The 25,764-nt window shown below is 36.1% G+C and overlaps 2 protein-coding genes and 1 pseudogene across 4 annotated transcripts; 2 read left to right on the top strand and 1 right to left on the bottom strand.

Moving 5' to 3' along the window:
• The first annotated feature begins 2,916 nt into the window (after window positions 1-2,916).
• On the top strand, window positions 2,917-11,449 carry LOC147280523 (serine/threonine-protein kinase rio2-like). Of its 3 annotated transcripts, XM_086251929.1 has the most exons (15): window positions 2,917-3,198; window positions 5,413-5,492; window positions 5,671-5,822; window positions 5,939-5,985; window positions 6,082-6,152; window positions 6,230-6,343; window positions 6,454-6,629; window positions 6,731-6,819; window positions 7,015-7,132; window positions 7,360-7,433; window positions 7,586-7,633; window positions 9,019-9,187; window positions 9,905-10,030; window positions 10,419-10,523; window positions 10,670-11,449. In XM_086251929.1, the coding sequence occupies exons 3-15, from the start codon at window positions 5,739-5,741 to the stop codon at window positions 10,862-10,864; spliced, it is 1,416 nt and encodes a 471-aa protein (XP_086108055.1). In that variant the 5' UTR covers window positions 2,917-3,198; window positions 5,413-5,492; window positions 5,671-5,738; the 3' UTR covers window positions 10,865-11,449. The 3 variants fall into 3 exon arrangements, with proteins under 3 accessions (XP_086108055.1, XP_086108054.1, XP_086108053.1); XM_086251928.1 differs by lacking the exon at window positions 5,413-5,492 and having other exon boundaries at window positions 5,682-5,822; XM_086251927.1 differs by lacking the exon at window positions 5,413-5,492.
• A 2,987-nt stretch (window positions 11,450-14,436) lies between these two features.
• On the top strand, window positions 14,437-21,914 carry LOC147280522 (tRNA-specific adenosine deaminase TAD3-like; annotated as a pseudogene).
• A 1,745-nt stretch (window positions 21,915-23,659) lies between these two features.
• LOC147280521 (phytolongin Phyl1.1-like) lies at window positions 23,660-25,764 on the bottom strand. The gene is made up of 2 exons (XM_086251415.1): window positions 25,708-25,764; window positions 23,660-25,205 (listed from the first exon to the last, which is right to left on the bottom strand). The coding sequence occupies exon 2, from the start codon at window positions 24,809-24,811 to the stop codon at window positions 23,975-23,977; it is 837 nt and encodes a 278-aa protein (XP_086107541.1). The 5' UTR covers window positions 24,812-25,205; window positions 25,708-25,764; the 3' UTR covers window positions 23,660-23,974.

Raw genomic sequence — 25,764 nt, 5'->3', positions numbered from 1 at the left:
TCCCCCTCGATCTTGGGTCGTGGGCAGTCTCCCACAACGCCTTGCCTCATGATCGGCTCTACCCACTAGTTATTTTATTATGTCTTTTGAGTTTCTTACAATTTACTATGTTGTGTCACTTTGTATTTTGACTTTTGTCATGCTATACAACTAAGATATAGTGGGTGCATCTACGATGTGTTAGACTAATGAAAAGTCATATTCTCTTGGTGTTATTAGTTAGATTTGTGTAAGAATATTGTGGAGTTGTTTTTATTTGAGGTTTCTACATACATGGTAGAGCCATTATAAGGCCTGACCGTGTTGTGGCCGCTCGTAGCCTTTCAAAATTCTTCCTTACATGGTTTGAGTTTTATTCGCTTGAGAATATATGTGTTGTAATAATCCTTGTCCTCCCTTGGGCCCCCCAAAGAAGTTGACACGTGGAAATTGAGGACAACTAAATAAAACTTGGCAAGACTCTAAAAGACTAAAACCATAACAAAAAAAAAAAAGTAGCAGTTACCGTAATCGGATTTGGATCCTATGCTTACTTTTTTTCTGTACTTGTTTATACTTTAACTTTTAATCTTAGCCCTGGCAAAAACAAAATTGTTATCTTAGCCATGAATTTATTATCTAAAGGTATGAAGAAAAAATAAAATAAAAGAATTTGTATCACTTTTTAAGTATGAATGAAATTACATAAACATTTGGATTTAAATTACATAATTAGGATTAAAATAAGTAAAAACAAAAGAAGCAAAAAATCCAAAATCATAGCCATTGTACTTCTTTAGGTATAGTGATAAAGTACAACTCTACTATAATAGTCTATTAGTTAGTTTTTTAATAGTAATAGGTTAAGAAGAGGACATGAAAAAAAGTTAAGGCCTCATTTGGTATTCTATTCAAAAATCATTTTCCATTTTTAAAAACATAAAAGCGATTTTAAATAAAAAAACTTGTTTGGTAGCCTTTTAAAAAAATGATTTTTAGAAATAAAACTGAAAAAGGGGGTATTTTTTATTATGTAAACTATTCAAAACCCCCTAATTAGAGTTTAGTTATTTCAAAACCTCCACCCTTATTAAAAATAATTCAAAACCCCCTATTAGTCATTTAAACTCTCCCAAAACCCCCTGGTCAACTAACATCCACTTATGTTTGACCCACATTTTTTAAATATTCCTATTATAACCCTGTTATTCAAATCAGTTTTTTTTTAATTTCTCTCATCCTCATCCTCACGCTCTCTCTCTCTCTCTCTCTCTCTCTCTCTCTCTTTCATTCCCGCACCTTCTCTGTTCTCTCTCCTTCGCGCGCGGCTGTCGTCGGCGCGTGTGGTGTCGTCCGGCAACGGTTGCCAGCAAGACCACCACCATCAGCTTCGTCTTTCTCTCCTCTTTCTCCCTCTGTCATCACTCGCCCCGAATCAAGCCCAAACAGCCCAGATCGCCGCGACTACGATCGGTGGTGCTCGCCGGCGATCTGCCTTTTTCGACGGAGTTGGAATGCCGGACCACCCAAGTCTTCTTCCTCTCGACGTCCTGAGCACGATGGTATGCTCGAATTCTCCATCCGATCAGCCACGGTGGCAGATCGATGCCACAAAGGCCGCGGCTTCTCCGCCGGCGATCTGCCTTTTTCGGCGGAGTTGGAATGCCAAACCACCCAAGCCTTCTTCCTCTCGACGTCCTGAGCACGATGGTGTGCTCGGATTTTCCATCTGATCAACCACGGCGGCAGATCCAAGCCACAAAGGCCGCGGCTTCTCCGCCGGTGATCTGGCTTTTCCGACAGCCATTTCCGTCGAGTCAGGTACTAATATTCTTCTCCTCATTGTACTCTTCAATGCTATGTGTTTGGATTGGACCAATTGCTGATGAATCAAAAAACCCCAAATCGAACCTCATTGTGTGTTGTTGTAACTGTGTATAGGGAACTTTAAGCCTACATTTATTGATTAAACAGTTTCAGTTCGTGAAACAGTTTCAGCTCGTGAAACAGTTTCAGCTCGTGAAACAGTTTCAGCTCATGAAACAGTTTCAGCTCGTGAAACATGAGTTTTAAATGAATTTTGAATGAAATTATGGTTCTGAAATATGATGAATCAAATTTGCAGGTAGAAACAGATCGAGGCAGTGGCGACTGTCGTGTACTCGTCGCGCGTGAGATGATCGGACGACGTTGTATTGTTGGCTACTCCTCTCATCTCAATGGCTTATTGTATTGTTATTGTTTTTTTTTTTTATAAGGTTGCTGTGTTCTTTTTAGTGAAACGGAATTCAGTAAAGGTGTAACTGTTTTAGTGAAGTGTAATTGTTTTAGTAAAGGTGTAATTGTTTTTTAATTAAGGTGTAATTGCATTTTAGTCGAGGTGTAATTGTTTCATCACTTAATTCAGTTTCAGTAAGTGAATTCATAACTGAATTCTTCAATTTAGTGTAACTAAATTTCTGAAATTCAGTTTCAGTGTAATTGAATTCTTGAAATTCAGTTTCAGTGTAATTGAATTTTTGAAATTCAGTTTCAGTGTAACTGAATTTTTGAAATTCAGTTTTAGTGTAATGAAATTCAATTTCAGTGTTTGATTTTAGTTTTAGTGAAATATTGAGTTTTAACAAAAACTTCAATTCGAAAAAAAAAAAAAAAAACAGTTTCACCAAAATACAGTTACAGTGACGTCAGCATGTGTCAGCATGCGTCAGCATGCATCAGTGCGCGTCAGAAGGGTAATTTAGGATTATAAGTTTTAGGGGGTTTAGAAAGAGTTTCTAGATGGGTGGGGGTTTAGACAAATTTTTTTGGTGAGTAGAGTGTTTAAAATTAGGCACTATTTTTTATTTTGGCCAAAAAAAAAAAATTAGGGGAGGAGGGGGGTGGGTATTTAAGAAACGATAAAACATCACATTTTTCAGACCTGTTTTGCTTCCACAGTCTCAGCCTAGCCGCTCGACCTTGATCACTCTATTAGACTCTCTCTGTTTATGATTTTGTGTCTTTTACTGTAATGTTAGTATGTTACTAAAAACTAAGCCCAGGCCACCCTGATTAAAAAATACAAAAAACCAAAACGACACCAACCAGAGTCGCTCTTCGTTCTCTCTCTGGTCTCTCGCTGTGTCTCAAGACTCTAAACTCTCAGTTCTCACTCTGTCTCACTACTCACCAGGCATCCAAATCATCGCCTTCAATCTTTATTTTCGGCATGGGCAGGTATTTCTCTTGAATCTCTTCTCTTCTTTTTGTTTCTAAGTTTAATTTAGGTTTAAATGTTTGGGGCTGAATTTAGGGATTACATTTGAGTATTTAGGTTAGATATAAATGTGAGAACTGAGAATCCCATTTGAATTTAAGGATTAAATTTTGGAATTTTTTATTTTGTTGGATTTTATGCCCAAATTCCCAATGACCATACCCATACCCATACCCATTTCAATATTACCCAAATTCTTAACAAATCACTTTTTTTTTTTCTTTTTTTAAACATATAGGTTTTGGTTCTCCATTACCAATTATCAGCTTCTATACTTGCATTGTATATGTATATGGGGTGGGGGTGCTGACTGACTGGTGAGGGGCAGGAAGAAGAGCAAGTCCATTAGTCTAGTTGACTTGTTTTGTATATTTATATGCCATCTTGTTACTTACGGGGGTGTGTTCAATATGGAATTTCACCTACTTTTATAGAGTTTTTTTTTTTTTTAAGTCATTGACTTTTGTAGAGTTCGTGGTTTTTTAATGACTTTCATAGACTCCATATAGACTTTGGCAGAATTCTATATAGAGCTTAACAGAGTTTGTTAGAATTTTTTTCGTCGAATTTGATAGATTTGTATAGACTTCTAAAACTTTTAGAGTTTAATTGCTAATCAACCCAATACTAGAAGGCTTGGTGCACCCAAGAAATCTCAGTTAAGGTAATGAAGTATGTTTTGGGTCTACTCTAAAAAACCTTTTAACTAGTGTACATTGCTTAATGATGCTTTCTTTCTTTCTATTTTTTCTTTATTTTTTAATCTCCATGGGTAATATGGCTCACACAAACGACCCCTTTTAATTTTTTATCATTTTTATCTTTTTTCTTGTCACATAAATCATCAAGAAAGAAATATGTCATATTAAATTTTATAATTTTAACACGAAAAGTTGACACTCCATTATATATATATATATATATATATATATGACATCTTGGGGCTAGTTAGGTTGAACTGCCACATAAATCTTCAAACAAAAAACTCCTTTTCTCTGTTTGTGTCTCTTCTGATTTGAATTTCAAGTTAAATACATTTTGTTTATTGGGTTTGAAGCTGCACGATAAATTTTGGTTATTGGGTTTTCTTCCTTAAGTTTATTGATTTTGATTTTATTTAATTTTTTTCCTTTAGTGGTTTTTGCTGTGCGTTTTTCATAGCAGGTTTTGCTGTTCATTGAGTTTTGGCTTGCTTGATTTATCACTTTGGGCTGGTGCAGCTATGTACTATTTGGAAAATCTTTATTTATTCGAAGGTTCCTTCTTTTAGCGTTCAAAGTCAGCTGACTGTTTACATTTCTTGATATAGGTCTCTCTCTTTTTCATGTAATTTACATTTCTAGGATTTGGGCATTGTTTTTGGTTCCTCAACATTGAGTATCTGCTAATTGAATTATTTTTGTTGATTTGAGTTCCCACATATTTGAAGAAGGTGAGATATACAATTCCAAGATGAAAATTCTTTGTTTTTTCTTGGTCAGTATTCTGGCAGTGCAGGGTATAGGCTTGACTTGTAAGTTTCCTTCACATTAATCTCTCAAAATTAAAGAGAAGAAGTCCTGGATTCAAGCTTAGGCTATGCCCCTTAATTTCCTAGAAAGATATCCTTTAGGGTATGTTAAGAATTGATATATCAATTTGGCTCCAGAAAGCTCTAATTATATATTTGAGGGAGTAAAGCATACTACAGAGCTTTGTTTCATCACTTGTTATTTCCTTGTTATCAACTTAGAATGACATACACGTGGATGAATGTGTTTTGATGGGTGCCAATTTTGTATAGTTGAGTTTACTACTATGAATGTTCACTGCATCAGTACTTACCTAGTCAGTAATTAAACTTGGCTAGCAGCTGGGGGTTATAAATGTATTCCTCTCAAAGAAACTTAGATAGTAGTGTGGCATCTTGCAGTAATCTAAGATTATTTGGTGGTATGGAACAGAGAAATGTTATTCTGGACATCCATGATTGATTCCTATGTTCAAAATGGGTGCCCATATGAGGCACTTGGTGTGATAAAGTTAATGCTTTCAATGCACAAAAGATTTGAGATTGCATGTGTTTACACAGATATGTATAACCTCTTGTGAAAAGAAAAAAAAAATGTATGATAATACACTGACTTGAGATAGTTGTTGCATATATCACTGACTTGATAATAGTATACTTCCAGGTTGTCGAATATTGGGTATTGGGTATTGGGTTTCGGGTCTCAGGTATCGAGTATCGAGGCCCGAGACTCGGGCCCCAAGTGTAAGTCTAGATCTTGGTATAAAAAAGGAAATGAAAAAAAAAAGTTTTCAAGAATATCAATCAAACAAATTTTCAAAATTTTAAAATATTTTTCAAATTTTATACCAAACTAGTTTTCAAATCTTAAAAACTGTTTAAAATTCAAATTCTAAAAAAGAATCCTAATTTTTTAAAAAAGTTTTTGAATAGGATACCAAACAAGGCCTCAGCTTCCCAAGTCTAAAATAAGCAGAAAGAGCAAGGAAGATGAAGCTGAACGTGGACGTGTTGAGATACCTCTCGAAAGATGATTTTAGGGTTCTAACTGCAGTGGAAATGGGAATGAGAAATGTAAATGTCTCTACTATTCTTTTATTTCTTTTAAATTTCTCAGCACAGCTTACCTTAATTATCATTATATATGTATATGTATGTATATTAACTCTTCAAATCTTTCTTTTTTTCAGCATGAACTCGTACCCTCTGAACTGGTGGAGCGCATAGCTTCGCTCAAGTATGCTTTTAGTTTTATATTTTCTTGCCTTCATGAATTTGAAATTGTCCATCTTTTTTTTTTTTTTAACTCTTTATCTAATCCTTAAATTTATAGGCATGGGGGCACTTATAAAGTTCTCAAGAATCTCCTCAAGCATAAGCTCTTGCACCATGACTCTTCGAAATGTAAATAAATTTATTATAACAATCAAGAATAATTGTTTTGAATTCCTCTCATTTTCTTTGTTATTATGTGCATCCAGATGATGGGTTTCGGCTCACCTATCTTGGTTATGATTTTCTTGCAATAAAGACTATGGTCAACCGCGGAGTCTTTGTGGCTGTTGGTCGTCAAATTGGAGTCGGAAAAGAGTCTGGTACCATTTTTTTTCCTTTTTATTTCATAGAAGACATGCTAGTGCCTGGTTGTGGTACTATATTCCAATATTACTTTGTCACTTTGCTTCATAAAATTTATTTCTTCAAGATATCTTTGAGGTTGCCACGGAAGATGGTACGGTGCTGGCAATGAAGTTGCACAGGCTTGGTAGGGTTTCTTTTAGGGCTGTCAAATCTAAGCGTGATTACTTAAAACATCGTAGCAGTTATAATTGGCTCTACTTGTCCCGCCTTGCTGCACTCAAAGAGTTTGCTTTTATGAAGGTTCTTTGTCTCTATATTTGGCATTTTTATTTCTGTGTATTGGCCCTGTCGTGTGTTTATCGTGTTGATTTTTTATTTACACTTTTGCTCTGCTTGAGCAGGCTTTAGAAGAGCATGGTTTTCCTGTTCCAAATGCTGTGGATTGTAACAGGCATTGTGTGATTATGTCACTTGTACAAGGCTACCCATTGTAAGATTCTTCTTTTTAAAAATTCCGTTTCAAATAATTGAGTGAGAAATGAATGGCATTCTACACAATGGAATAACCAGATACAGTGTTTTCCTTTTGTGTTTCCTTTGGAACTAGCTTGCTTAAGAAAAAAAAAATAATAATCTATGATCATGCTGCTTCATGGAGCTATGAAATTCACTCTGTCCGATGCAGTGTGCAGGTGAAGCAATTGCAAAATCCAGAGATGATTTTTGAAACAATCATTGGACTCGTTGTTCGTCTGGCAGAACATGGTTTAATTCACTGCGACTTCAATGAATTTAACATTATGGTATGCATTTGGGGCTGTCTCCAGTATTACATCTTTGGAACTTCTAGGTTGCATTATGTTTCATACTCATGTCATTGTGTTTCCTTCTTCTGCTCTCACTTGGAACATTTTTTTCTATATGGTTGTATTGGTACTGCAGTTAATAAATGCAGTCCAAATGCCTCATTGACTTCCTATTTCAATTCATTGTTAAACTTGTAATCATTTTCCAATGTCTCTTCTTTCAGATTGATGATGACGAGAAGGTCACCATGATTGATTTTCCACAAATGGTTTCTGTATCACATCATAATGCACAGATGTAAGAAGCTCTGTTACTTACAAATACCAGTCATCTTTTCATACTGTTTATTGTAACTTTTGATTGTCAAAGTGATCTAATTTGTATAACTTGCCAAATCATTTTGTTTATCAGATATCATATTTTCATTCTATGAAGTTCCCATGTTTCAGGTACTTTGACCGTGATGTTGAATGCGTTTTTAAGTTTTTCAGCAAGAGGTCTGTTTTTTGTTTTTTTTTGTTACAACTATTTTGAAATTTTTAAGCCAAATGCAATGGCTTTTAGTTTTCTGGATGTTTATAACATTCAAGGTTGCAAAACCCTTGAAAAGCATTTCAAGTTGGCTTGAAGATGATATTTGTCGCTATTTTAATAGTATGCAGCAAACTTAAAAACAATACTAAATATGTGAAATATTTACTTGGTTGCATGAATTTATGTCTGAAAAACTAATATCTGGATATCGATATAAATGTGCATTGAAGAACTAACTAAGCTGGTCTGTTCACCGGTTTCCTGGACTGTGGGTTGAGTTGGGGAGTGTTGGGCACATGTACGGGTTACGAAGTTTTTCCGTACAGGGTGTGGTGCGTTAGGTGTAGGTTCAGTTGGTACGGTATTTTGGGTTGTGGTTCGTCTTGTAACTTTAATCTGGATCCATTCCATTATCATATATATAATTACGCATAATTTTACATTTACACACAATCAACTAGTATTTATATTTTATACTTTTTATATTTTAATAAAAAGTTGCATTATTTATAATTAAACTATTTATATTTTATACATTATTTTTGCTAATATTAATTTTTTCCCCGATCTGTTGGTTTCTCAATTAATAGGCTTTTTTACATTTTACCCACCTGAACTTTAGGCTCAATCTCACTTCACCACCTAAAAAAAAAATTATGTCAATTTACCACCTGAATTAAAAATTTGTTGCAATGTACCACCTCTGTCTAATTTTGTCTAAATTTTTGTTAAAAATAAAAGTGTTTTGGTCTTTTTCAAGTTTCTATTGTTAGAAAAAAATGGTGTTTTTTACACTTTATCTACTTTGACACAATAAAAACCAACTTGAAAAGACCAAAGCACCCTTATTTTTAACAAAAATTTAGACAAAATGAGCCAGAGGTGGTACATTGCAACAAATTTTTAATTCATGTGGTAAATTGACACAATTTTTTTTTTAGGTGGTGAAGTAAGATTGAGCTCAAAATTCAGATGGGTAAAGTGTAATAAAGCCCAATTAATAATATGCAATTATAATTTTTTTCCTATTAATTAATGCTTTACTGTGATATTAATTGGAGTGGGAATGTGGGATAGCGGGAATTAGCTATTTTGACTGCATAAGAAAACATGCAGCCTGGCAGCTAATTGATTTTTGAAGCCATTATAAAAAAGGCAACTGTCAGCATAAGAATTAGAAAAACATCCAGAGGTTAACAGTCTAGGACTTGTTTTTTACCATTTATAGTGACTCACAACCACTGGTTACCTCCTACACATTTGGTGTCAACCACTGGTTCTAATCCCATGGGAAAAGAAAAGTTTGGGATAAAGGCTTATTCTAGTTTGTAATGGTTTTTTCTCTCAGGTTCAATATGTCTTTTCAAAAATGCCCAGATGATACTGATGGTACAGAGGTAGATACAGATGAGAGTGGCAGGCCTTGTTTTTCTTCAATAGCCAAGGATTCTGGTTTTCTGGACAAGGAACTTGCTGCCAGTGGTTTTACTAGGAAGGACCAGGAAGACATTGAGAAGGTATCATGTTGTGAATCATGGTAGATTTAATTGTCACATTCTCTATGTGTATTCATGGAGCCATATCTGTAGTATACCTGCATTAAATACCATAGCCTATTGGAGATTCTGATAGTCTCATGCTACTTAAAAATGCACCCCTTTTTAAAACTCTTGTATTTTTTGCATGGAATATCCCCCATCCTTTAGGCAAAACATTTCATGGGACATTGACTGCTGTATAGTCAAGGCTGTGGTCACAATCTGCCTTGTCCAATCTGTTTTATGCAATTTCATTAAACAAAAGATGTCTATATCATCTTCCCCCCCTCCCCCTTTTCTAATTGCTAAGTGCTTACTCATCTGAAAAATGCATTCATTGTTTTTCATTACTCTCGCCCTTTGGACAACCCTTAATTTTCACATTTAATTGTACTTCAAAAGCACTCATGTTTTTCCACCTACTTTGGGTTCTGTGAGTGACAATTGGTTAATTTTATGCCTTTTGAATAATGTAACCATTATATCAAAAGTGGTCACTTTGTATTATCACATGTGTGGAAATATATATGTTATTCAAAGTCTCAGACTCATGACATAACATTTGTCCTTTCATTGCTAAATCTGTTAGTCTAATAGGTTTTGTGGGTTATGCCTTTTACTTTAACGCTTCTGCTGTCTAATACTAAACATCTATGAATCTAATAATGTTCTTCAATACCACATTGTTGCATCCAGTTCATTGAAGGAGGGATCGAGAAGGATTCTAGTTCTGGTGATGAAGATACTGGAGATGGCACACACGTCTCTGTGTTACATGAAGCAAACATGAAGGGTGTTGATTCGCTGCATTTGCTAAATCAGGTACATTTTTTTCACTTGATGTTATCATGAATAAATTAAAGTGATCCAACTCACAAATTGAGGTCTCAAGTAATTACTTTATATCAAAATGAACATTAGTGAAAATAAATGATATTGTATTTGCAGAGTAAATGGAGATTTCGTGTTTGTTTGTATAATAATAAGGAATTGGGTAGTGGAAAAAGTGTCTGACTATTAAAATTTTCTCTTATTTGGAGAGGCATTCAAGTAAGTTGTTCAGAAAAAGGAAAAAAAGGGTTCTTTATTTGGGCAGTCCTTATTCCATGCTTGGTTAATCCAGCTTAGTTATATTCCATGTGTTAATAGTATTTGCATTCGTGAATCATACATTGTGAGTTTGTTCTTATGCTTTGTTGTAATTCATCAGGATCAGACTTTAGAGCATGATGAGAAAGGTGAAGTAGAGGGCAATATAAGAAACTGTGAAGCAGGTCCAAGTAGTGAACCTGAATATCAAGATGTGAGCGACAAGGTAGGTCTTGAATTATTCTTTCTTTATACTGTGCTTTCTACAGAGAGTTGAAGTTCACGTTTGGCTAGGCCTTGGAGTGTGCTGTCAGTTGTGGCCTGGCAGATATTATTGTTTAGAAAGCCCTTACAGTAGTCTTGTTATCACAGGAGGGAGATGAAGAGGCCGTGAATGACAATGATGCTGAGCTGATAAAGCGTTTGAACAAGGTTAGAAAACGTGCCATAACGGCTGCCCGTGGAGGGCGAAAGACTCTTGCCTCCACCTCCAGAAATACCTACAAAGACAAGGGTGGTAGATCCTCTAACAATTCCAAAATCCAGAAACAATTAAGCAGCTGGTAGAATGATGTGAAGCCCCACCACAAAATCCAAGATGTCCACTTAATTTGTGTCAAAGATGTCCATTAGAGTTGCATACCAAATGGAGGCCGTGGGCATCGCATGAAATTCAGTTTTTCGACTATTAGACTTGTACTACAGAGTACAGGAGAGGAAGTAGCTTGGCCTACTGTTTGCAGCATATCTATGGCAATCTTTTCTATTAAAAATGAAAGAAATGTTTGATAAATGTTATACTGCTAAGTTTCTGATAGTGATTATGTTATACCTTGATGACAGTCATTATTATACTGCTGAGGACTAACCAAGTAACCACCGCACTTATTTCTCGGCTGAATTGCATGGCTTTCCTACTCATGATATAGTAACGGTATTCTGGAAAAGTAAAAATGCTCATCGGCAGACATGGGAACATAGATTTCGAAAAAGGATTCAAACTTATTTTCTTCTAATAAGCTTAGAAAGAGACCTGAAATTCTGAAATTTTATTGTTTTGATGTGACTGTAGCAATGTGAATTGGGTCAACATATGATCTAATCATCTATTAAAATTGATTATGAGTTTTTCCTTTTTGTGAAAAGAATTAAGTTGAGTGTATAAACTTTGGGATATTGATGAAATTAAATTACATTTTTAGTTCATTTCATAGCTAGTTTAATTTTGGTCCAAGATTTATTTTAAGTTTAGTTTTGGTCCATTTATTATCTAACTTGTTCGGTTTTGGTTCATTCCGTTTATTTTGAATGGATGATGTTTATTCAAGGGACAAATATGTAATTTCTTCATAAAAAATTTATAAAATAAAATTAAAACAAAAACAAAAATAAATAAAAAATTAAAAGAAAACCCTTTCCCCAAAGCCTCATCGGACCACCTCCACCCCCACCTAACCCAACCCAGCCTTGCCCCCTCCCTCAACCCCACCCAGCCAGGCCAGCAATTGCCGCCACCCAAACCTGTCCACGTACCCCTCCCCCCACCCAACCTCAATCGAAGAGAGGTGGCCGGAGAGAGGGAAGAGAGAGAGAGGAGGTCAGGGAGGGGGAAGATAGAGAGGGAAGAGATAGAGGAGGTCGGGGATTGGGAGGGGGAAGAGAGAAAGGAGTTCGAGGATGAGGTGGGGTGGCCGAAGAAAGGGAAGAGAGAGAGAGAGAGAGAGGCCGAAGATGGGCTGGGTTGGGAGGGGTGTAGGTGGGCGGGAAGGACTGGGAGGGGGGAAGAGGGTGGTGTTGGGGTGGGGGTGGTCGAAGAGAGGGAAGAGAGAGAGGTCGAAGAGGAGCTAGGTTGGGAGGGGTGTGGGTGTGGGGAAGAGGGTGGTGCACATGCACGCGAAATGACATCCATCCAAAATAGACGAAATGGACCGAAACCGAACAAGTTAGATAATAAATGGACCAAAATCGAACAAGTTAGATAATAAGTGGACCAAAATTGAACTTAAAAAAGATTGTAAACCAAAATTGAATTAGCTATGAAGTAAGTGAACCAAATCTGTAATTTCCTCTTACAATGAAAAGTAAATAAAAGGTCAAAACTACATAGAACAAATGAGTTTTTGTTTGTCCAGGTAAAGTTTATGCAGTGTACATTGCAACCCATCAAATCACTTAACTTCATTCTATTGAATTTTACTAGTATTATCAGTGAGAGTTCAGTCTCAATTTGGGACATACTTGGCTAGAACCATTAACAGCCTTATTCAACAAGTTGTTCTTTTTTGCCAACCGCCCGGCCAACAATGCCCTCTTGTATTTGTTCCTCAAATATAGCCTTTTGAATGAACTTCCCATCTTCATTACAAGTAATCATACGAATCTCAATCTATAATTGCCAACAAAAGAATAACAAAAATGGATGCAGTTGCAGAAATTCCAAATATTAATTGATTAGTTTTATTTTTATAATTTTTTAGGTAAAGAGACATTTATGCCCCTCAAAATTGGTATTTTTGACCTAAAACCCTTAAGTGAGCCAAAAAGAAAGTTTGAGATACTTAATTGGAACAAAATGAATGTCGCATACTCAACTGCAATAATGGGTATAGTATGAGTCATTTTGCTAAAATCATCCCTATATACAATAAGGTAAATTTGAGATCATATTAATTCTCACCCAAATCCAGAAGAAAAACGCCAGTTCAAAAGAATTTTGAAACAAGATGATATGACTCCACAAGAGAACCAGTCGGGACATGTGGAACCAAAAGTGATCGTCTGAAGGTTGAACAACCAAGTCCCCTTCAATTGCAATGTGTTTCTCAACAACCTCATGGCCCAATTACATGCTCCAATTTAGTGCCAACACCAAGTAAAAGCTGTAGGACAGAAATCTATATACATAATTACATATTAACTTCCCTATCCTATGCAGGTTTAATCTTCAGATTTGTGGAGTGGAGACAAATGCACGACTTTAAGAATCACTGGACATGAATTAGATTCACAATTAAACCATACAAATAATCAGATCGGTGGTTTTATCTTTTTGTCATTATGATTTCTATTTGTGAGGTCAATAAAGGAAAGTCAAAAACCTTCAGTTAAAGTGTAATTCATGCTACACTGTCTATTTCTTGTCAAGCAAACATCACTTATATAAATATATATACGTTAGAGTTTTAGACCTAGCACATAATCACGTGATCCACATCACATATCCAAATTTAGAAATTGCAATTCTTAGTCATACTTCATTACAAGTATTAATTTGGAAAACTTGCAATGAGGGAATGAATGCTATCCAGAAATATGCATGCCGACCTGCATAGAAACATCACAGTGTCGGTAATGATCTTCAGGTACATGCAATATTGATTATGAAATTTTGTACTAATTGCATTCTAAACATCGTAGAACAACGTGCAGAGTTGTAAGAGCAACTGAATTTTATTGGAGCGGAATAAAAACAATGACATAGTCAGTAGGAAATAAAAATGCAAAACCTTACCAGGGACATTCAGCAATAAGAAGATGACCACAAATGTCCAGAGATACCAACTGAAAATTATAGTTGAAAAGTTAATAAAATCCATATGGTAAGAATAATTTAGTAGTAGTATGCTTTTAGCCTTAAAATTTATCAACATATGGAACATTTTAAAGACATGATTTTCTGCTTCAAACCAGCTGTGACCTCTAAGTTGCAACTCATCCTCAAAGAGTAAAGGCAGCCAGCTAACCAGGAAAAAGATCGAAGCAACTAACTAATGAAACTATGATCATGATGTGATCTTTATAAATTGTGTTTTAGTTACTTTTAGACTTTTAGTTGAGTTATAAACTTATCTGCTACGAGCTATATTGCATAGTCTGGAAGTCTTGTAGTTGATCAATATAATTTGTGTGGCTTAGTAATCTCATTGACATTTGTTTCTAGGTGTTTGCTTTATCGGCAACAGAGGTTGGATTTCTGATAAGCTTGGGTCCCAAAGATTCTTGTGAATTATTTCATGATCCCTCAATGCAGTCAAGGTTGGTTTTGCTGCCATGCTACTTTTGTGGCATAATCTTATTGTTAATTTCTATGTAAAACCATCACTTGTATCTTTTTTTGCCACAACATGACCAACTTGGATATGGAGAATTGGGAGATCGTCCACATCCCAAAGAAACCCCCAATCCCTCCGGACCAACAACCCACAGCGGATGTGATTGCTTCACTTATAGACCCTAAATTTGCCAACACTCTTGTAAGGTTGCCTTCTTCTACTGCTACTATTATGCTTTGCTTTACTCTTTACTGTTTCTGGCTTCAACTTGTTTCTTTCTCATTTTCACCAAATTGGAATTCATGGAAAAACCATGTAGGCGTTTAAACCAAATAGCGCTGCTGGAAAATCTCTGCCACGTCAAGCGGGTCAAGAAGAAATTTCTTCAAGGAGGTCTGAAACTGTTTCAAATGTGTGGGGGATTGTTTATCAAGTGTTGATGCAAAAATCCGTAAGGGAGATGCAACAACTTAAGAAGGATGATCTGGCTGATTGGAAGCCTTGCTGGATGATGAAATGGATATAGACTTGAGATCTTCCTGCACGAACACAAGATCAAGGGAGAAGGACCGGTGTAGTACCAGCCAAATACGCTTCGATGATGAAGTCAGTGAAGTGTATTTGAAGGTGTTTGAGTAAGAACAAGGAAGAATAAATGATGAACTTGGGAGAATAAGGAAGAACAAGGTAAGATCTTATGGGTTTATTCTCAGCAAGTTGAGTGTATTTTGATAGGCCTGTTTGTGAGTAAAAATCTGAGTGAATATAAGTGGGTTTATATAGACAAAGGAAGTGGTGAAGGTTAAGTTACCTGCATGAGGATGAACGGCTGAGAAGAGGACACGCATTTGGTCATGAACAGTAGCATGCACAGCTGCCCCTATCTTTGCATTCAATGTTGCATTGAATGCAAGTATGGAAGAACAAGTGGGATGACCTCATAGTCATGGTTGTGAGCTGGAATGTCTCATCTGTCAGAAAGTCATGTCAGGTGCACTTGAGTATGGCGGTTCATCCCAACGTGATCTTCTTAGAATGGCGGTTGGAGGCCGAGCCGATCTGAACACATATGTCATTTTGTGTAGATGTGAAATCCATGTGTGATCATATCGGACATGAACAAGTCGGCCAAGCCGATCAGGTAGATAGTGTAGTGATCCCCTTCAAGTGGAAACTGGCTGTGACTATAATTTGAGAGCATGATCACCAAAGGCCGAGCCGAACTGTGTGTCCACTTCATGATGGATTTCTCCAAGTGTAGAGAAACGGTGTTGATTGGTTCGGATCGACAGGAGGCAGTTCCTAGGCCGAGCCGAACACATGTCATATGTGAATCTCCCATGTATGAGGCAGTAAGATGTGCCAAATTGGAAGAGTATGGCATTGGGCCGAGCCGAACCAAATGGTCAAGATGATTCAGTGATGACAAGATTGTCAAAGCAAGTCCGATCGTGATCGGTCATTGGGCTGGACCGAGCCGAACCAATGGTCGAGATGATCCGGTGGTGACAAGATTGTCAAAACAAGTCCGATCATGATTGGTTGACCAAGCCAAAGTGATAAGACGATTGAGGTGGCTGACCATGTCAACCGTTGATTGGTTAAGATGTCACGTAGGATCTTTGAGGCAGTGGATTAGAACATCCGAGCCGAGCTGAATATATGACTTTGTAAATGTCTCATGTACAATGATCATCTTGTCTAGTTTAATCAACAAAATGATGATCTGGCCCAAGCCGAGCCAAGGTGAGTTGTACAATCGTCATCTCGTCTGGCCGAGCCGATCCGAGCTGTACAATCATGATCTCGTCTGGCCGAGCTGATCCGAGCTGTACAATCATGAACTCGTCTGGCCGAGCCGATCTGAGCTGAAGACTTTGGAAGTGATGTTCCAGGTTCTAATAGAATGTTTAATGGTTGAGATGTGACTAGAGAAAGATGATCTCCAGATCCGAGCCGAACTGATGGTATCCGAAAAAGATGATCTCTCGAATTTCTGGTGGATCCCAATGTCAGTTCGGATCGGACATGGGTAACCCGGAGGTAAGAGCCGATCTCATATGTACATGTTGTTGGCATTGCTAAGCTGAGATAATGACATAGATGGCTGAGTCTGATCAAGTTGACCATTGAAAAGTCAGAGCAAAAATGGGACCTGGTGTGCCACGTGTTGATCTGTGATTGGCCATTGAATCTATGTGGATTTATCCACAAACATCAAGGGTCATGCCGATTTTCCTAACCTCAATGTACAAAGAAAATTGTCTTCACCTTACTATGCTTTCAAATGTATCTATCAATAACAAAATAATCATCATCATCACAAAAAGGGTATGAAGCTCTTGTTATTTTAGCATATCAGTAGGATTTGTTTAACAATTATGCATATGTCCAACTCTTGCTTAATATTGCACTGAATTGGGGGGACTTTTAATTCAAGAGAAAACTAAACGATACTTTTATGTTAAGATGATATTTCCTGACATGGTGACACCATATTGCTCTTACTATTGAATCTTTCAGGTATATAAAAAATATGAAGGTAATTATTGGTTTGTTTTACAGGAAATACTCAGTTATCTGTGATCTTATGTCTAGTTTCTGAAAATGGTAATCAATTGGACAACATACGACATGATGTACTGCATGAGCTAATGAATTCCTACCAGTTGAGTTTTTTTATCACAAAAGTGGGTCTTCCTTTTTCTATATTAATCTTGTTTAATTAGTGCTTTTTTTGAAAGTAATATAAGCACATAAAACAAAGCTGAAAACATATATAGTATTCTTATCAAAAGTGGGTTTAGTTTGAGATTGCTGTGGAAAAAAAACGGTTGTGAAGTAAAGTCAGCTGTGAAGTAAAGCAGTTGAGTGTTTGGTAAATTATATTTTCAAAAGTGTTGTGAATACAAAAAACAGTATGAAGGTGTTTGGTAAATTGTAATATAAAACTGCTGTGGCTATTTATAATTATTAAAATGAGGGTATTATGGGTAAAATAAAATTTTCATTATTGCTGTGATTCACTGCAGCTTTCAAAAGCACCTACAAACTTGCTTTCTATTTTTGTTGTGGGGAGTTGAGAATTGTGGGACAAAACACTTTTTCATTTTTTTACCAAACACCAAAACTGCTGTAGGTGATTGAGAATTGTCATCCACAGCAGCTTTTGGGTCCTCCACAACAATCCTAAACGGGGCTTAAATGTAGGACGAGTTAGGGTTCGATTTAAGAAAAATAAAACCAGGAAAAGAAAGCAGCTGAAAATTAGCAAGAAGACACGAAATAAAGAAACAAATCATATACAGTTAATATGGCGACATAAAAGGCATGAAAGAATATTTTGGTGTCAGAATTGGGTGCATAATATATCGATTTCAAGGGAAACGACGAGATCTACAAGACTCATAGTAACCTATGAGCCCGTTCAGTTTTTGGCCAAATTCTTTCGTTTGGGTCCTCAAAACAGCATTTTAATTATTTTCCGAATTTTCAGACATTTTATTAATTTTTGCTTCTATTTTATTTGAGTTTCCTAATGTCCGTGGGCTTTAGTTATGAGATTGTTAGCGCCCTAGGAACCTAAACATATTTAAGCAATTTTACAATTGCCTGGATTATTATTCAGTTTATCAATATGAAAAACGAGGATTTTCTCTCAATCTCTTTGATGGACTCTAGAATCTGTTACTTTTAGGGTTTCGCTTGAATCCCTTAGATTCTCGCTGCGTCAGTAATACTTTTTTTTTTTTTTTTTTCACTATGATAGACATTATAAATTAATACTACTGTTGTACTACTGTCATTTTAAACTTAGTTGCATAAGATGATTGTTTTTAAGTATTATTAACTATGAAGATCTTAATGATTTTCTTGTTATATGGTATTAAAATCTTACACTATCAGTAACGTTACATTATTACAACAATAGAGATATTTTGTCTAAATCTAGCTCAATAAAATGAGTTAAATCATCTATTAATTTGTCGCAATGAAAGAGTGAACCCTCTTGTTCTTTTGTCTGGGAGTTATGCTTCTTGTTGAATTACATTAGTGATTACTACTTGATTACTTGAGTGATATTCTTTTTTCTTTTTTTAAACATGCATAATGAGCAAAAAATGACTGTAGGCTGTAGCCATTGTTTGTCAACCGTCCCTCTCTTTTCTTACTCATCATTGTGATTTCAAATGTTCTAAAGTCATTCAGAGCAGTTCTGTGCTGTTTTTATTGCATTGGATTTCAGTAAAATCATTCAGAGGAAGAACTTCTCCGTTCTTGAATGTAGTTGTAAGGCTTAAGTTTTCCTAAGACCATAAATGAGCAGTTAGTGGGCTTTGGGGAAGTATGATGAAAGTGTTTCCTTAAGGAGAATCATAACTCATAAGACACAAAGTTGGTGGATTTTGTAGTCTATTAATTACTACCATATTGTTTTCTTTATTTAATCTTAAAATTGAATGGAATCATTTTAATTGTGTTTCATCGAATGCCGAGCTTGTTCTTAGACATTGTTTTATTAAATAGTTCACTTTCATGCAGCTGCATCTAGACATTGTCTTGTAGATACGATGGCGCCCTTGTTAAAATCTATTATGGATCCTTTTGCATGAACTCGTGATCCCATTTTGAAAATTGCAATTTGATTTGTGTAAGTTTTGTTATTATTTTCTAAAATCCTACTTTTCTGTGTGTAGTCTCGGAACTTTCTAGGATTGTGTGGAACTTGCTATGATTGTGTTTGTTTCCTTTGCCTTAAGAAAAGACAGTCATGTTTTTAACCTTTCAATCCACTCAATTTTAGGTATGCAAGTATATATGTGGCATCATCAAACTAAGAGTGGGAAGAACAATGCAAGCTATGGCCAACATCTTATCATCCACGAACCTAGTAAGTTCCCATTCGCCTTTTAAAATTATTAATATGTTTGTTTACCTACATGCTTTTTTTTAACACACATTTCCTTATTAGTGATGTCCTAGCTTACTTTAATTTTATACTTTCTAAGATTAGAGTGATGAGGTGGTGAAAGATATCTCAATAAGGGATCAACAAGTCTATAATTTGTTCCTGAACGTAAATGATGGAACAAGGTCATGTCATTGCTTGCCACAATGTTAATTTACAGTAATATAATTAATGTATCCTATTGTACTTGAAATGATGGAACATGATCATGCCATTTTTCTACTTTGTACTTGAAAATGTTCCCTGACAATTTTATATGCTGGAAGTTTATGCTAATACTAACAGGAAAAATTTGGCACTTCGTACTTATGAGCACAGTTTGAATATCATATTGCTTGGTTACATAGAAATTTTTTTCTATTTGCATCTTTTTGGTGCGGGTTTCTGAGACTTATTTTTTCCTGCTGGTTCGGCAATCCTCAAATACATATGTGAAAACAATTATTTTTCCAATATTATCCTGACTCTTGTTTTGTTTGTCCTTTACTTTTTAAATACAGTAATATTGATGGCATTACTGGATTCAGTGAAGAAGACTCACAATTGGTGTTCATGAGCTTCATGAAGTATGCTATTCAGTTGGCAAAATCCAGTGATAATTTGGTAACTATTTTACTTTCTTTGTGTTATCTCTCTCTCTCTCTCTCTCTCTCTCTCTCTCTCTCTCTCTCTCTCTCATACACATAAATACACACCTCCCTTTTTGTCTTGTTTTTATGCCTCCTTAGTCCTTACAGAGCTTGTTTGCATGCGGTGGCAGTCCCCCCACCATCACCACTACTACACACACCCCTCAATTTTTCTGTTTCTTTAGGGAGCTTTGACAACATTTTTCATTACAAGAAAGCCCTTCTGGCTGTGGATTGATTATATAAGCAAGTTTTCCTAAATGGTATTTTGGTTTGGTCTTAAATTGAAGCCTCCTACTGGGGTTGTGGGGGATGTCTAACTTTTTTTTTTTATGGGAAATAAAAAGCAATGTTGTCAGGACATATGTACATCTAGTAATTTTTATTTGGGCCTGTTTACCTACATTTCACCCCTCAGAAGCCTGTGCATCACTCGTATTGTTGCATGTTAATTTGAGTGATAGGAAAGGAGACACTAAGATTCATTATTAGTATACTACTAAGTCTCTTCTGATTGGTCCTTCTGTATAACCCTCCTCCTTCACTCTATCTCAGGAAGTTAATGCTGCAGTTATAGTGGATCCTTCAGTTAAGCAGGTAATCGCTACTGCATGTGATCAAACTTGCTCTTCATATACTCCCACAAACAAGATCACCCTTAAAACCAGCTGCTCTAAGAAGCCAGAAGTGTCTGTTTGCCATAGTGATTCAGATGGAGTATTGAGCCATGAAACTGTGCAATCATTTAGATTTTTGGACAAATCAGAACAATTATATACTGGTGTTTCTTGTTTATATCCTTGGCAATGGGCTGAGCAACAATCAGACATGAGTTCGTGTTATTGGCACCCTTTACATCATGCTGCAATTGTTGCCATTGAATCTTCTGCTGCCAGGGACAAACATCTTTTCCCCAGTTTGGAAAAATACATGATAAGTCTATTGAAACAGACCACATGCAGTCTTATTCTGCAGGCTCTCCAGCAAAAAGACAGAAGACCAATTCTACAATTGTGAGTTTCTTTGCTCTTCAGACTCCACTCAATGAGGGTGAGGGGGGATTGTGAGTTTATATATAACTTGAATTATTTACCATCTGTGGTGCATCATTTGTACACACTAGATAATTTGCCGAAAGGATTGTTATAAAGAAAACAGAATTATCCTTTGTATTGCAGTCATAAAATTGTTGTCTGTGCACTGGAGATCTCTCTCTCCTCAAACTTTTTTCTACTGGAAATCTGACGCAGAACGGTTGGCGGAGAAATTTACGTAACAACTTGATCGTTGCAAACCCAAAAAATTTGAGAAATGATTTCTACTAGTCGGAGGGTTTAGCTTTGAAAGTGACACTATTGCATATCGTTTCGAAGAAAATCGCGAAACGAGTCAAACTCATCGCTACACAATGATGTATGGGCTTTTTCGGCCTTCTGAGGTCGTTTAGGGCCTCAAAACTGCATTTTAAACTTTTAGACATTTTATTTAATTTCGTTTATATTTTATTTGGATTTGTAATTATTCGTGGGCCTTAATTATAAAGTTGTTTGTGCCATGGGGTTTCTTTAAGCATACTTAAGCAATTTTACAATTGCTAGACAGATGATTATGTTATGTTATTTTATCAAATTAATTCTTAGGTTTTCTCTCAATTTTCTAGTGGATTCTAGGGTTCTTGTTCTTTTAGGTTTATGCTTGTAAGCCTTGGTTGATTGTTAAGTTCTGTTATTATGTTCAATATTCTAATTCTAAAATTTTATTCTTATTAAAGGTGTGCAATTGCACTTGTCCATCAGAGAATTAGGCGTATATTCTTTGCGTTCCCAAACCCAAATGCAGGGGCATTAGGTACTGTTCACAGACTCCAAGGGGAAAGAAGCTTAAATCATCACTATGCTGTATTCAGGGTCTTGGTGCCTGAACAAGTCCTTAGTAGGGATGAAACTTCAGTTGCTGAGTACAAATGAGAATGACACTGTTAACAGATTTGATGGGCTCTAAAAATGCTGAGTGTATCTCACTATTAAAGGAAATCCCGTTCTTCATGAATCCAACCTGTAAGAGGAATCTGGTTCAAATCATTATTTTGTTTTAAATATTATTTTTTTCTGTGAGATAATTCTTTAATAGTGAAATGCCAGTGCTATTCCGACCACCCTAAATTGCTGAGTTGACCACCCTATTTCAAAATTCCAACTTTACCCTTAAAACAAAAAATTTCAATTTTGTTTGTCGAGTCATTCGACAGTTATCTACCGAAATATTTATAGTTATTCGACAGTTATCTGCTAAACATTAGTGGATTATTCGGTGGATAACCATCGAATGGAAATAAAAAAAGCATTCGACAGTTATCTATCGAAATATTTGTATTTATTCGACACTTATCTGTCGAACATTGGTGGATGACCACCGAATGGATTTTGGTGATTTCATCATGTTTTTGCAATAAAGAGTAAAATAGGAAAAAAGTTGAAAAAAAATATATTAAGGTGGTCAACTCAACAACTAAGGGTGGTCTGCATAGCCTCACTCATAGTGAAATGCATTTTTTTTCCCCATTTCTGCTTTTGGATTTTCAATGTTCACAATTACATCATCTTCATTTATGGATGTTGAGTTTTGAGAGTTGAGACATGCATTTTGTTCAACAAGGTGACCTACTACGTTTAAGTAGGCAAGTGTTGTTTAAGATTTGAGAAATGCATTGCATGGCACATTACAAATGACTAGAACTGTTGTGGTAGGCAGGCGTACAATGCCACTGAGTAACCAGGCCCCCATTTGGATGTATTTATTGAATGTTATATAGAGTTGAACTGTGAAATGAAAACAGAGGGATGCTTAACACTGTCTTTTGATGAAGTATGTATTTTAAGATCACTTGTAAGATATCAAAATTAAAATTTTCTAGTGCTCCAAGCTATATCAAGATCACTTCAAAGATAAGTGAGGTAAGCTTGAGCAACTACTACCAGGGTTGGAACAGATGACAATGCTTGGATCTTTACCTATTAGGATTTTGGTTGACCGAAAAGGCCATTGTCCGGAGGTATGGCATATAGACATCATATAACATATCACCAGCCAACCATATAATGATAAGCTTCCAAGGCACATTCATCTGATTTTTGCTTTTTCATGGTCAGAGGGTTTATATTATCTAATTCAACATAGAACTAGAAAAATATATCCTGGGCCAGGTAATATAAAACAGTCTAATGGCCTTAGCAGCTCTAGCTTCCTCATGATTCCATTAATAATTTAAGAAAGAATTGCATATTTTGCATGAACGCATTATCAGAGATTAGGGGCACATACTCCAAACCTCAAACAATTTGGGGCGCATAATTCCTGTCTAATGATCTTAGCTTTCCCCACTCAATTTCTACACATTATGAGAGATTAAACTGGTATACATACAATTTAATACTCTATGATTGTACATTCACAAAAGATAGCTGGAGGGGGCTACATGCTGTAGAATGAAAAAAAAACATATATAGACAATGCAGGTTTATAGAACAAACTTATAATTACTGAAGCGATAAAAACCAAGCTACACTAAGGAAGAGAAAGGGTAGGCAAACAATGCTCCAATTGAATGCTTCAATGCATGATACACAATGCGAAAAACCAAGAGTAAATAATGAAATCCCAGAACATTTGAAGTCCCAGCAACTACAGAATAATATGTAATTGCAAAAAGGAATAGAAACACTCCAACAGATAAGTTAATAATTTCATAAATCCGCATTTACATAAGCAAAGAAACTGTAAAAACTATACAATAAATTCCTAGACAATGTGTATTTTAAGCACATACCTTCAAATAGATGTCAAAACATCATTGAGAAGGTTAACGTGTTGCTTCTACATATCTCTCTCTCTCTCCCCCCTTCTCTCTTTCTCTCTCTCTCCAGAGACCTAATTCTTGATGAGTTATGATTTTCAGCCTCTCAAGTCATGATCAAGCTCCAGAATAGAAACTTAACAAGTTTGGAATCATATTCAAATGACATGATATTCAACGGATGCACTCAAAACCATGACAAATCAATAACCAAATCACAAGCAGTATTACACAAACAGCCGCATCAACGGCAAGGACAATGCGCACTTGGTGGCACCATTTCTTTCGAATGCTTTGAGAGCTTGATCTAATCCTCATTGAGCCCAAATCCTTTTGTAATGCAATTGAAGAACCTGCTCCACCATGGCTATTAGAATCCAGAGTTGCTGAATCGATATTGACTCCTCTATCCGTAGATTTCCTATGTTCCTCCAACTCAATGTCTCTCATCGCAATAACATGATCTTTAGCTTTCTTTTTATCTTGCTTGTTAGACTTCCCCAAAAGTGGGGCTTTTGTAGAATTGGCAACTTCAATCTGTCCGTTTGCACTAACTGGTGATGGAGAAAGACCAGCACGATGTGAGGGGGGAGTTTCAGCTGTCCAATTATTACCACCATGAGAAACACTCTCCAAGGAGGTGATCAAGCGGTGGATGACAGGAACTAACTGTTCTTGTATGCCAACAGAGTTCATACTCGACAAACTTCCCCTTGAACCCTTCCTGGCTACCATCTTGAATTCATCTCTCAAATGCTCTAGAAATAGAAGAACCCCAGGATTTCCAAGACTCTCATCAACAATTGTGAAATAAATATACCCATCTTCAATTAAAAATCCATAAGTCCTTTTACCCACTGTCTCAAAATACCACCTATGAAAAGGAGGAGTCTTTTCCAAGCACAAAGTAGCCAAATTCTCAATTTCATGATGACCACCGCTATATGCATAGAGGATCCGGTTACCCCTTGATACACAACAGTAGTAAACGGTATTTTGTATTGAACCCATCACTTTACTGATAAAGTTAACCCTCAATTGTAGTCCACAAACAATTGTACTGCCTTAGATTATCAGTTTTTCCAAGTGTCAGATGATAATTGAATTTTTGATTCCTTGAAGAGCAAGGTATGCTTTTATGTTGAACTCAAGGATCTAAGGAATCTAAGCTATTAGGATTTGGCAAAAGAAGAAGGCTACAAAATCCTCAACCAAACAAGCCACAACGAAATATAATGTAAATAACACCTCTGCTACAAAATCAAAAGCATCCAGGAAGTACAAGAAGAGTTCCACAGCTAAGAATTCAAAATCAAGAATGATATAATCCAGCATGCCTATTTAGGCTCTTCAGGACCACCCACACGAGCAAGAAAAGAAACCAGTCTCTCAATCCTACTCTACTCTGTAATCATACAAAGAGAAACAGACCAATTAATGAGAATACAACAAGATTCTAAACAAACCCATCAAAGTTCATTAACTTCAGTATAAGTTAAAAGTCAAGAAGTTGAAAGGTTTTGATTAAATAACAACACAAAATTAGGGATTTTTCAGAATCGCAAAACCCAAAAAACACATGCTATGAAACCAACGAAATCCAACCTTTACAGTGTAATGAATGAAAATAATGGGACCACAAGATATACAAAATATAATCGAACGTAAATCAGAATTTTAGATTGACCCAACTAAGTTGTTGAGCAAAATACAAAGATCGAAGGTCAACGGACAAATCAAGGTCTGTTTGGTATGGAGAAATAGTAAGAAGGGATGAAAATCTCAATCCCCGTGTTCAACTAATGGTCTGACTTGAGCAGTCTTGTAAAAGAAAAATGCTTTGCCTGGGAACAATTTTCTCGGAAACCAAACAGATGAAAAAGGGTTTTGGTACAGATTTAGTTTACCTGAAGAAATTGTGTCCACAAGAAGCCGTCAAAAGGTCAAGGCCCAGACATCATAAT

Source organism: Dryas octopetala, chromosome 7 (assembly GCF_963921425.1).
Source record: "Dryas octopetala chromosome 7, drDryOcto1.1, whole genome shotgun sequence".
In the NCBI taxonomy this organism is placed as follows: Eukaryota; Viridiplantae; Streptophyta; class Magnoliopsida; order Rosales; family Rosaceae; genus Dryas; species Dryas octopetala.
This window is presented reverse-complemented; position numbering and strand designations above follow the sequence as displayed.

Excerpts from the sequence above, each read along its gene's own strand:
- LOC147280523 (XM_086251928.1), top strand. The coding sequence starts at position 5,739 with ATGAAGCTGAACGTGGACGTGTTGAGATACCTCTCGAAAGATGATTTT. Across the intron at positions 7,434-7,585 it reads TCACATCATAATGCACAGAT|GTACTTTGACCGTGATGTTG; the intron begins GTAAGAAGCTCT and ends CCCATGTTTCAG. Across the intron at positions 10,031-10,418 it reads CGCTGCATTTGCTAAATCAG|GATCAGACTTTAGAGCATGA; the intron begins GTACATTTTTTT and ends GTAATTCATCAG.
- LOC147280521 (XM_086251415.1), bottom strand. The coding sequence starts at position 24,811 with ATGGGTTCAATACAAAATACCGTTTACTACTGTTGTGTATCAAGGGGT.